Raw genomic sequence first — 13,430 nt, forward strand, 5'->3', positions numbered from 1 at the left:
TTTTTTTTTTTTTTTAGTTTGAAAAATTCTTATGATATCGTTTTTGTTTTTTTAGCATTAAACAAAAAATCTTTATATTTATGAACTTATTTATGTATTTTATTTATTTTTATCAGTTGTTATTGTTTTGTAATTGTTATACTGTTATCACAATAAAAATGTATTTACATTTAATTTTGTATGTTTAGATTTTAAATTCTCTTTTGAAGTGAAGAAATTATAATTTTAAAAAACTTGGATAATGTTTCAAAATGTTTTTATTGATTCTTGAAATTTAATGTTGTTTCTTTAGACCATTGGTTAATAAATAAAATAGATTCAAGAGATGATGTTAGATTTTCAACGTTAAGGGGTAATGTGCTTTCTGTAAATGGTATTTGTTGTTATTTGAGGATTTCAAAGAATTGAAGCACGTTTTCATTTATTTATCTTTTATTAATTCTTCTATTTGATGTTTTTCCTTTAGAATACCAACAAGACATGATTAAACCAATTATTCCAAAGAAATTGGCCATGTTAGATTTCCATCCTTAAGGGTATTTTTTTTTGTTTTGTTTATTTTGTATATTTCTTTACTTTTTTTGCATTAAAGATTTTATTCTCTTGTTGTATGCATGTTGGAAAATTAAACATAATGAAGTTTCTTTAACTTTCATAATCATAATCATGATGGATAATCATGATGGATAATGATTATAATATTAAAAGTAATCATTTTTTAATCTTATTGATAAACATAAACTAATCATTTATAAAAAAAGATCATGTAAGAGTACTTCATGCAATCCATATTATTTAGTCCAGGAATATTTATACCTTTAAATCTAAAAATTAGAATCTTGCAATGAGTTTATAATTACAATGACGTTTTACTGGAGGCATGGGCCTTATACCTTTGCATATTTTGAAAATATACATTTTAAGTTTGTACCTAAAAATGTGTAATCTTAAGCCTTTTTTAGGTTTTAAAAATGTTTATAATCTTTTTCAGGTAGATTACTAAATAAACTGTGAGCTTAAAGTTCATGTTTTTTCTTTAAATGTTGTTTTAAAAAAAAATGATCACTTAAATGAAGTTTTTTTCTGAATATTTTTGCATGTTGTAACTTTAAATTATGTAATAATGTAACAGATGAAAGATATAAATGAAAGTAGATCTGAAAAGGGAAATTTTGCGATAAAAGTGAGAATGACTTTGGATGTGATCTTGATAAAAGATGTGAAAAAAAAACTTTTCCTTTTTACATAAATAATCAGTTATGTGATTGTCTTTATCCCTTTATACTTTATAGCAATAATGCTTCAGAAGAAGCATTATTGCTATAAAGTATAAAGGGATAAAGACAATCTTTATCTCCTTCTCACATGATTACATGATATATAAAATTCTCCGCCACCTTTTAAAATAGTGTTCTCAAATCTTTCTTTTTCGTATTTATCACAAAACACAATGTCTTCTTCTGAAGCATTATTGCTGTAAAGTATAAAGGGATAAAGACAATCACATAACTGATTATTTATGTAAAAAGGAAAGTATTCCCCATGATTGAATTAAACTAGAAAACTTAAAATGCACAGACTGTAATCTACAAAATGATTTTTCATTTGACCTAAATTGAAAGTTTACATGAAGTATTTTTACAAAGTTTGGAACAGATTTTCAGGTTGAGAGATGAAAAGACTTTTATTATAGATAAAATTTTAAAAAGGCCCACTCCTAATTAAAAGTTTAAGGGCAATGAATATTACGATCAAGTTGTCAACTTCATTAAAATCAACAAGAATTCAAAAATATTGATAATGAAATTGCTTATAATCGTCTTAATGAAATTGCTTATAACTGGTCATACTATTGAGAAAAATCATTTTGTAGATTACAGTCTGTGCATTTTAAGTTTTCTAGTTTAATTCAATCATGGGGAAAGGATAAAGACAATCACATTTTATGTCTAACCTCGATCCGAAAAGTGAAGCCGTATGTTATGACGTAATGCTGTGGAGGCCATTTCTAATTAGGACAAAAAAACTTATCTAGTTATATAATATCTTAAAAATTAACATTAAAACGGTGAATTCCTGTGCTGCGTATGATTCTAATAGATACATGAAAGGGAGTGACATATTTTTTCACAGATTTCATAAAAGAAAAAAGCTCCAAGTTGTTTAACTTGGGACACACGCTTTTAAAGCATTTCTATGAATTATGATATCTTATAAAGAACCTAGGCTCATAAAAAACTTATCTAAGTAAATATCAAAGCGAGTTTTCGAATGATCTTTAATTTATTGGGAACTTTAAATGCTCTCAACATGCATCTTTAACTTTTATTTCGCATGTCGGATATAGCTTTTGCCCTTATTACAAATGGCGGATTAAATTTGAAAATAAAAGCGGTTTCACTTTTCGTCCAATAAAATCCCGCAAGTTAGACATCTAGCATATGTATTAATCAGTTATAGTTAAGGTTGTCCCAAAAGATCCTTATGATTTTAATGGGAGTAATAAAAAGTTACAAAAGGAAGTTGTTTGCATACACCATCATCGTAAGTTATTTGGACCATCAAAAGTCTTTGTTCCCATTTGGTATTGTTTTTGCGATTTTTAGTGAGAGACTTTCGATTTTTGTGAGAACGTAGATGTTTCATAATTTATAATTGAGAAAAATTGAATTTTTAATAACTTATTAACACATTAACAAAACTATTTATCATATCGATTCTTAAACCTAATATTAAACCTATCCAAACTTTGTAAATAGATAAAACAATGGATTTTTCTTCTGCGCTCCTAAAAGTGATTTCTCAATATTTAAAGCTTTTCCTAGTGTCGTTTGATTCAGCCTCTAATTAATATATGTTAATATGTTAGCATACACAAATTTATTGATAGATTTTTTAGGTTTTACTATATTTTGTTTTTAATAAGAAATACTTAGCAAGTATTTCTTATTAAAAACAAAATATAGTAAAACCTAAAAAAAAAAAAATTAAAAATATTTTTTCGTAATGTCACTTTGAATTCAGGTCCATTTATTACAATATTTTTTTTGGAGCCAAGCTTGAAAAAGCTCAAATTTTATGGATTTGGCTTATCGCTCGATATTAACATTACTACTTATCTTTCATTCCGCTTTGCAAGTGTTAATAAAAACTTCCTTATTAAGTTTTTCTACCGCCATTGGCCGAATAAAGATTTCGCTGGCACTAAACGAATACAGCTAGTAACATATTAACTGACCACAATTCTCTGCGCGTTAACATTTTTAGCACTTATTGGGTTTTAAGAGAATTAAAGAACAATCGTTAAAAGATTAAAGAGAATTTCAGGGAAAGTTCTTATAAAATTCTAATCCTTTGGGCTGTGTTTTTTTTTTCTTTTATTATTATTTTTTTTTTTTATTTTATTTTTTTTTCATTTTTTATTATTTTTTTTTACTTTTTATTTGGTTAAATAATTTTTAACAACACCCGTACTGTGGCCGTGGTTTGTGAGTTGATGGGTACTCGTGGTGAAGATTTTTCTTTTTTCCCACAATATGAGTTTTAATGTCAACAGCGCCTCAGAATCGTTTTTTAAATTCTCAACGTTAACCAAATTTTATTTGGATTAAGTTTCTATGGAGGTTATGTTTATACAATTTTTAAATACTCTTTAGTGAGTAATTATGTTGCTTACTTTTTATTTTAAAAGCTTCTTAAAAATATCAAAGAGTAAATTTTTTGAGATTTTTGAATTTGATTTTAACTTTAAAAAAAGTTGTAAGTTTTTGTAATTAGCTGGTTTTACCAGTTGACTGTATAAGCTTAATGATATCTAGGAAAATTTTAGGGGATTTAAAACACCCCTGCATCGGAGTTAATAAATAGCGAATTCTTAGTTAACTGACGTCATGACTAGTGGATAATAATTATCTTAAGATCGGTTTGTCAAAATATTTCGGAGTTAAAAAAAATTTACACAGAAAGATGAAGGAAGATGTCGCTCGGTGTTTCAAGTAAGACTAATATTTAGTGACATTTTTTATAAACAGTACTAATTTGAAAAGAAGTTTTTAATGCGTCGTTATCTTTTTTACTTATTTCATTGTGGGTTCTTCGTGAAGCCGTTGCATGTTATAACTTTGAAAAATAAAGGTCCAACTGCATTAATTTCAAATAAAGAATGAGTCATTTTGTTTGGCGTGTGTTTTGTTTTATAACGATGATTTTAAAAGGAAAATAATTTAATATTTACACTTTTTGTTGTTTATTTTTTAATAGAACTTTTTTCTTAAATAGTTACCATGTATTTAAAACTTTAATTCAAATAATTTCAAGTATTCGATTTGAAAGAAAAAAAAGTCATTCTCTAAGCTGCTTCGATTCTTACTAAGTTTTTTGCTTTGGTATTATTATCGATTACCTGGAGCGTCTTCTTGTTGACAGCTTACATTGCTTCCTTTATATACATATTTAAAATGTTAAGTCGTCTTTTTATTTGCATTAATATTTATTTTGAAAAGACGACGCTGTGTATTATGTTTTTCTGAGCTGCGTTTGTTTTAGCATATAATTTTGTTTAATAAATAAATACTTTACTAATTACGTTGGGAAATCTACGTGCAGAGGTGTGTGTATGTGTGTGTGTGTGTGTGTGTGTGTTAGTGCAGTCTGTCCTAAAAGTTGTCGTTGACTGACGTAATAAGTGGTCTGCTAAAGTAAATTTTTAATTTTGTTTTACTTTGAAATTATAAAATGGTAAAATAGCGTTGTGCAGGTTGGAGGAAGTATTTATATTCATTAAATCACGCTACAAAATGGAAAACGCTTTCACGCACGCTCCATTAAAATTGTCTTAATTTACGTTTTAAATGATTATCAATTGCGCCATTTGTTGCGTAACACTAATACGCACGATTCTAGAAATAATATTCTAACGGTTATCAGTTGTTGCTTTTAAATTTATCGTCCGATCAGCATACCTTATTTTAATTTGTTCACTTTTGTTTGGGAACAAACAGAAAAAATATTGTTTATCTAAAAACTCATTGGAGCAACCTTTTTAACGTATTTTTCATGCGCAAAAGAAAATATTATGCATATATTTCTGGAAAATTTTATAAGCTTTCAATGTTGAGCAGATATTGTCTGACCAAGACCAAAAAAAAAAAAAATTTTAATGATTTTATAAACGTACCTCAATCTTTAAAATTTATATGGTCTGACATAATAACGCTAAGTTTTTAATAGTATAGTTTTGTTACGGTAACCGAAGAACGTGTTAAAAAGGGGTACCTAAGAGAACATATTTTTATTATTTCTTGCATTTTTGCACTGAAGTGTATCTTGTTGTTTTTTTTTTTGTTGTTTTTTTTGTTGCAATAGTGGATAACGTTTGCGATGCGCTTCAAAATATCCGACCATTACTCTTAAACTAGAAAATTTCAATTTTTATCTGTTGCTTTCTGTAGGTTTGGGTTTGAAATGAGAAAAATCCGCACAAAATTTCCGTTTCTTGAAGTAACTGATGAGTTGTTCTCTGATGATTCCTTTAGTAAAAAATTTTCCCAAGGTTCTGATAAGCTTCGCAAAGAAAATGTCTTGACGGATGTAGTACTCGAAGTGGATGGGAAAATGTTCCCTGCACACCGGATTATTCTTGCAACGAGCGGCGATTACTTTATGTCAATGTTTAGCGGTCCATTAGCGGCGAATGAAAAACACGTATGCATTCATGGAGTATCGGCGACAACCATGGAGTCAATTTTAACGTACATGTACTGTGGTACAATAATAATATCAGAGGAGAACGTGCAGGATCTCCTGGAAGCTTCCGCGCTAATGCTTTTAGAAAACTTAAAAAATCGATGCGCAAAATTCCTTCGCGATCGCATTGATGACGAAAACTGCCTCAGAATTTTCAGTATAAGCAAGCAATTCTCTCTGCAGGCTTTAGAGAAAAAAACGTTGGAATTAATTACAACTAACTTTTCAGAGTTGTCCTCTCAACCTGACTTTCAGCTTCTTCAAGTGGACGTTCTAATTGATATTCTTTCGTGCGAAGAAATTTCAGTACCGAACGAAAATTCTATATTCAACGCCGTTCTTACATGGTTTAACTATGAACCGCATCAACGTGTTGGAGACCTTGAGAAAGTTTTCAAAGTCATACACCTTCCCTTTGTCAGTGTAGAGTTGTTGAATAATTGTATAGAAAATGTTGAAATTCGCTCTAATTTTAATGTGCTTGCTTTACTTAATTCAGCTGTAGAGATGATTTCAAATCGTCGTTACCTCGATGATCGTTTTCTTGAAAATGGTAGTGATACGTTTCCGAAAACATGGCTATATCCACGAAAATGTGAGCAGTATGTAACAAGCATTGTAGCTTTAGGGGGTCCCACTTTGAGCATCTTTAATTTTGATACCAACTGTTGGGGTGAGTTAGCAAGGTGTACGCCGCGTCATTGCCCTGGTATGGCGGTTTTAGACTCTAATATATATGTGGTTGGTGGTAGCTCAGAGTGGAAGCGTAAATCATGTGGGGAATATTTTAGTACTGAGAGCTATTCGTGGTTTGCAATTTCAGATATGAACACACCAAGAAGCAATTTTGGTCTTGTTCAATTAAGAGGCAAGTTGTACGCATTAGGGGGATACGATGGAAATTTCCCGTTAAGGTAGTTTTACATGCGATCGACTTTATTACTTTTTTTTTTTTGTTTTCACCAAAGTCTAAAAAATTTTTCCTTTAGGAAAGTTGAAGTTTACGATCCTAAGACAAACACTTGGACAAATATTCCAGATATGCATAGTCCTCGTGATGGAGCTTGTGATATTTCCGATGGGGAATGCTTGTACACGATTGGTGGTTATGATGGTTCTCACTATTTAACGTCAACAGACTTTTACGATCCTGAAACAAATATATGGAACAATCAAAGTGAGTTATGTTTTTAAATTTTGCTATACGGTATTGGTTATGACTATTTGGTTGTTGTTGTTTTTTAAACTGTTAGTTTTTATTCAGAAGTACCTCAACTACAGGTTAAAAGACAGAACGCCATGTGCGCTTATTATGACGCTAGGATCTACGTGATCGGAGGATACTACAAAGATCAACATCATTCATCTGTTGAAGTTCTAGACTTAGAGCAAATGAAGTGGTTGACTGTTGCCCCTCTCCCTAAACCACGACACTATGGTGGTGCTTCCGCCGTAAATGGGTTTGTACTTGACTTAATAGACAGTTAATAGACAAGAAATGAATAGACAATGGTTTGTTTAAATTTGAGGTAATTAACTTTTGATTTAAATAAATTTAGTCACGTGTTTGTTTGCGGTGGCTGGAGTGTTCAGTTACCAGTAAGTACAGTTGATGTATACTCAATCGATGAAGATACGTGGAGTAGTATATCGGATCTTCCAACACCTACTATGGTGCGATGCTGTACGATAAATATTCATCGAAAAGTAATGTTGAAAATATCGTCGCAGCAAGCCCATGTCAATAAATGTGCGACAGAATGACGGTAACAGTTCCGCAATTCTTAAGCGAAGATTGAAACTCTGTAAATATGTAAAATAACTTTCTGTTCTTTAAATTTGTTTATACAGCGACATTGATTGGAAGTGTACATAGTGGCTTTACGTTAAATGAAGTTTTGAGTTATTCTTGTTTGTCTATTTTGTCACCAAGTATGAAAGTCCAAAACATATACAATAATAGGATAGCATAGGATATCTTGGCACGATCGTGTAATTGAATAATTGATTAGAAAAAGAAAAAATACAATTTTAAAGATTAAAATTAATTTAATTGCATTTTGATCTTTTTTTTTTTATTAAGAAAAGTTCTGAATTCATATATAACAATTTACTAGTTTTCATACCAACGAAAAATTTCTTTACCAACTGCGTGTGCTAAGTAAATAATGCGCCAAAACTTTGTACTTATATATAAACTCGTATACTTTTTATTTTAATTGAATTAAGTTTAAACTATATTGGAAACAGTAAATGCATAAAAGAACCTATTGTATATATTTAAAAAATAATAATTAGTAAATAAGAGTTCAATGTTCATAAACTGAGGACCAGATGAAAACTTTAAACTTTTCTTTAATCTTGTCTTCAGTTTTTTCCCCTTCCCTTTCTTGCTTTTCTGTTGAAGCGCTTTCCATGATGATCGTCACTCGCTACTCCACAATCTGATGGAAAGAGTTATAAATGAAAGTTATAAAATGAGTTTTTAATGATATTTTGCCCAAGATATTTGCAGGTCTGGATGAGTTTTTAAACCACTTTCGTGTTTGCTGCTTTGTTTCCAAAAAAAATGTTGATGTCACCTAATATGAATGCTATCCACACCACCTATCCGTCATTAAAACAAGCTCTTGGTTCATTTCTATAAGCTTCCTAAGGTTCATTTCTACAAGCTTCCTAAGTGCATTACTGCACTCAACTATGAGGTTCAGGTGCTTTTGGAATCGCTGGTCCTTTATGAGGTATACATATTGTTGATGGAATGTTTGGATACTGCAAAAACAGCTTATTTTTCTCGGTAAAACCTTTCTCAATTTAGGGGCTGTTTATTTTCACCTTTAAAAAAAAACGTCTCATTTGCTATGTTTTTTCTCCTAAGTCTTAACCAATTTTTAAAGGAAATAGTTGCTTCGTGAGTGTTCTAAAACCATCAATACTCCTTTCCGTCCGTCATTGAAATGAATAATAGCTGAATTAACACCACTAATTCAGGGCCTCAATTATGCTCTGTATTTTTTTGTTTAAACATTTATTTAAAAATTCTCACACATTAAATCCTTGAAAATGGATTGACAGTCATAACATTAAAAAAAATATACTTTTGCGCCCCTCGTTTAGTGTAAATTTAATTATTCCAGAATTTTCTCGAATAGAACTTCACATTAAACTAGGGTTCGGAAAATGTCTGCGCAGACGAAAATATGCGCATACCTGCGAAGATGTCGGCGCCGACGTTTGCGCAGACACTTAAACGGAAACGAAAAATTTAAATTATCAGAATCAAATGTCTGAAATTATTTTTGCATAATTATCTACTTTTTACGAGTTTTTCATTACTTATCTGTTTCTTTTTGGTTCGAGCTACATATAATCAATTGATATAAACTTTTGTGAGTGTTTCTTACTACAACTTAAAGTGATTTAGAATCAAGAACTCTTGTATTTTCGTCATTCAAAACGTTTAAAATGGAAAACATCAAAATTTCGAATTATTTGACAAATCTTGATCGAGAGAAGCGTTCTGGCACTTGTTTAGCATGCAACAAAACTGTTCAATGGTCGAAGGAACGCCTTGTAGCGCATAAAAGATCAACAAGTCCAAACGCCAGTGTCAAGGAAAAAACATTTTTTTCTAAGCGTAATTATGAATCGTCATATCTTATCAATGATTCTCAGCAACTTCCGTCTACGTCTGATTCACCGACGCAGCGTGTACATCCACCAATTAATGAAGAGCTCAAAAATATCGACACGAAGCTCGCTAATTTCTTTTACCGTACGGGTATATCATTTCGTTTAGTCGAATCGGAGGCCTTTAAGGATTTCGTTAAGTCGCTTAATCCATCGTACGCATCTGTCATCCCGAATGCTAAAACCTTATCAGGTTCTCTGCTCGACCAAAAATACACAAAACGTTCTACTTCTGTAATTGAAATTTTGAATTTTGAAACAAACTTAACACTGATGTCTGACAGCTGGACGAACATAAGAGGCAATCACATAGTGAATTTTTGTATTATAAAGCGTCCAATCAGAAGCTTTTTTTTTACACCTCGATAAATACATTCGGAATCATTCAAAATTCATCTACAGTTGCCGCGGCAATCTTACAAGTTATTGAGAAGATTATATATAAGGAAAAGCGGGTTCTGGCGCATTGTTACTTTTCCATACTTAAGGATGCAAACATTGATGCGTTAGTGAACATTTCTTATGTCGTGTTCTGGGACAAACTTATGGATCATGTTTGGGCATAGTTAATGAAGAAGTATAAAAATAATCATGTTATTTCTATACCTTGATCAAGTAACGAAGTTCTTCAAGATGTCTAAAGTGTTGTTCTTTAAGATGTTGTCTTAACCAGTCCTTGTTTTGTAGTATATATTTGCAAATGATCCATAATGATCCATAAGTTTGTCCCAGAACACGACATAAGAAATGTTCACTAACGCATCAATGTTTGCATCCTTAAGTATGGAAAAGTATCAATGCGCCAGAACCCGCTTTTCCTTATATGTAAGATTGGCTCACAAAATTTTACCAGTTTTATAAGCGACAACGCTCCTGTTATGAAATTAGCGTGTAGGATCATCGAGAAGAAATATCCACACATATCGGCTAGCGGATGCGAAGTTCATGGAGTCAACTTGCTTGTGAAGGACATAGTTTCTACAACTGGGGCCACAAAAACAGCCAAAGATGCAGAAAAAATCATCAAATATGCGTAAAATCATCACATCGTGAAAGCAAAGTTTGATGAAAGACGAATTGCAGCAAATATTTCTCTTTCATTGTCCATGCCTGTATCTGAGCAGTCTCCAGCTATCAAAATACGTTCTTATTAAGTTGGTAGACGAAGAAAGTACATTACTGAAGGAAATTCAACCAAAGAATACAACTGCTGATGTTATGGCGTTGATAAAATCTAACCCATTTTGGGACCGTCTCTCTAAGCTTGTCAAAAGCATTGAATTTCCTTCCAACGTGATCGGAAAGCTAGAGAGTGATGAAGCTCCATTGTTTCTCGTGTATGATTACTTTGGTCAAACGTACAATTCATATAAGGACGATAATGACATACAACAAAAAGTGCAATCTCGCCTCGATTTTCTCTTTACACCAGGTATTGGAATTGCTTTCATGTTAACGCCCAAAAATGTCGCAGAAGGTTTATATTTGAATGAAGATAAAACCAATTTTATCACTGCTACAGTTGAATTCGCCAAAAAGAACAAACCTGAAATTGCTGACACTGCTGAGGATGAATTGATTGCTTTTATAGAAGAAATGGCTGCGCTGCCTGAGTGAAGAAAGGAAACAGTATTCAAGATGAACGCGCGAAATTATGGGAACATTATCGGTCGCGATAAATATCCTGCTCTTTACGAAATTTCTAAGCCTATTAACGAAATGATCTGCTCATCGGCTACAGCAGAAAGAGCTTAGTCGACCTTTCGATTTATTCACTCGCGACTAAGAAATCGTCTTACGAATGAGAGACTTGAAAAGCTGGTATTCTTGTATACCAATAGCGTTCTGATGGACACAAATGACAAGACTGATTAGATTCTTGAAGAAGGTGCAATTCTCAATGAAATTGAATATCAAGAAATCACCGAATAGGCGCCAGTATTATATTTTTTTATTACTGTAAGAATCTATGAAAACTCCTATTGTTATTAATCCACTGAATTAAAAAAATCACTGAAAGTTAAAATATTACTTAAAACATTTTTTAAGTTGAAAACTTTTTTTCTTGATTTGAAAAAATCGACTACAACGCATAAATTTTGTCGGTGCCGACGTCTGCGCAGACGTCGGAGCAGACAAATTACACTTTATGCGCAGATCTGCGCAGACAGTCCGAACCCTACATTAAGCTAAGCGTCTGCGTCTCGGAACCGATTTCTCGAAATGAACTGGGACAAGTATTATGTGTCTTGTAAATATAGTCTTTGGTAAAATATTTGTTTCATAGCTGTTTATTCTATTTACAATATTTTAATTTGATTTCGAATTTTTGGCTTCATTTTAATTCCAAATCGTCGCATGAGAATTAGAGGGCTCCATCTGCTTTTTTTATATTATAAGTATTTGTTAATAAAAGCTTTAATTAACAATTGATAATAAAACAAAAAATGTAAAAATTACATAAATAATATTATCAGTTTAATTATGAAACATAAATAAAAAGACGTCTTAATTACAAATAATGACAGGAATAAAACATTTTAGCCAAGAAAATTTTCACAACAACAAAGAAAATTCGATAGAACCCTGTAATTCGATAGAACCCTGTAATTCTTATACGATGAAATGTAAGCGTGATTCTCAAAAATTCTTCAACTACGGTTTAAATTCATGAAGTTTTCAAAATACAGAAGGTTTGTTAAATAAATAAACTTTTTTTAACAGTTATTCAAAGTGGTAATCGTTTTCACAGTTACAAATTCAGTTAGAATTACAGATCTGCTGAAGAAACGTAAGTTGAAATAATTTAAGAATTTTAGTACTTTAAAAAAAATTAGAACTTAAGTAGATATCATGACGAATTACGCTGAATTCAACACCACAAATCTTATATGGAGACATTTCTTAAGAGGAACAGATGAAACAGCTGTGTGAAAAGGTAGTACATGCAAAAAAATATTGAAAATTGCTGGTGGTTCAACAAAAGTTTTACATTCCCATTTACTGTCTAAACATAAACTTAAAGTAACATTGCAATCGCAAGCACCAAGATTATCCACGAAAGCTTCAATGAATTGAAAAGCTATTGGAATTTAAATTTGATTCGCATTTTAAGGTCAGAAAAAAAAGTGCGTTTCACTTCTAAAAGAAAGACTCCAAAATTTTAAAATAAACCTTGAGGATGATATCATTGGATTACGACTGATGGTGCAAAATTTATGAAGAAACTTGGAAAAATTCTAGAAATTGATCAACAATTATGCTTTACCCATGCTCTACAGCTGACAGTTATATCAGTTCTTTACAAAAAAGCTGTGGAAGCACTTTGTCGACGAGACGCAACATTAATTACAGCTGGCATTGCATTAGAGTTTATATTGACCAAAATTAAACAACAACAATCCGAAATTGGAAAACATTTGTGTGCCACCTTGAGTCACCGAATTAAAGAGAGGAGAACACTATAAAGCAGCATAGTTTATTATCTTGAAATTGCCCAGGTTTCTTCATTGAAAATCCCAGATATTTTTGTACCAAATACAAGTGCCCAAAATAAAAAATATTATAATAACCAAATAAGGCGTCTAAACTCGGCAGATATAATTACATCAGCAGACGTGAATAGTGATAGTGATGCTCAAATGAGCGAGGATTTATCAAACAAAAAGTGTGATAATAAGATCAAAAATATAATAGTGAAGAATTAAATGAAGTTATGGAAAAAGGATTGGCAGCAACACAAACACTACCTATAAGCGTAGAAAGGATAACTTCTAAAATTCAAAAAGAAATTTTTTTTTAGTCGTTATTTGAAAGTGGTGTCACAAATGGTAATCACCTTCAAAAAAGCGTATGATTATATACTATCAATACGGCCAACAAGTGCGGAGTCCGAACGAGCATTCTCAGCGGCTGGATTTTTATACTCAAAAAATCGAACACGATTAAACGACGAAATGATTTACGCTTTCAGCTTTTTAAGGTGGTATTTTCAA

At 31.4% G+C, this 13,430-nt stretch overlaps 1 protein-coding gene and 1 pseudogene across 4 annotated transcripts; both read left to right on the top strand.

Annotated features, from left to right (window-relative positions):
• The first annotated feature begins 221 nt into the window (after positions 1-221).
• LOC145193767 (kelch-like protein 12) lies at positions 222-7,651 on the top strand. 4 transcript variants are annotated; one of them, XM_090067815.1, is made up of 6 exons: positions 222-352; positions 467-536; positions 5,451-6,659; positions 6,735-6,922; positions 7,010-7,205; positions 7,305-7,651. In XM_090067815.1, the coding sequence occupies exons 3-6, from the start codon at positions 5,464-5,466 to the stop codon at positions 7,507-7,509; spliced, it is 1,785 nt and encodes a 594-aa protein (XP_089923941.1). In that variant the 5' UTR covers positions 222-352; positions 467-536; positions 5,451-5,463; the 3' UTR covers positions 7,510-7,651. The 4 variants fall into 4 exon arrangements, with proteins under 4 accessions (XP_089923941.1, XP_089923944.1, XP_089923940.1 ...); XM_090067818.1 differs by lacking the exons at positions 222-352; positions 467-536 and adding an exon at positions 2,434-2,544; XM_090067814.1 differs by lacking the exons at positions 222-352; positions 467-536 and adding an exon at positions 3,644-3,995.
• Positions 7,652-10,500: 2,849 nt separating this feature from the next.
• LOC149880964 (uncharacterized) lies at positions 10,501-11,367 on the top strand (annotated as a pseudogene).
• Positions 11,368-13,430: the final 2,063 nt, after the last annotated feature.

The sequence above is a fragment of the Hydra viridissima genome, unplaced genomic scaffold (genome assembly GCF_058129835.1).
Source record: "Hydra viridissima isolate aposymbiotic clone 2 unplaced genomic scaffold, HvirCarnegie_v1 scaffold_12, whole genome shotgun sequence".
Lineage (NCBI taxonomy): Eukaryota > Metazoa > Cnidaria > Hydrozoa > Anthoathecata > Hydridae > Hydra > Hydra viridissima.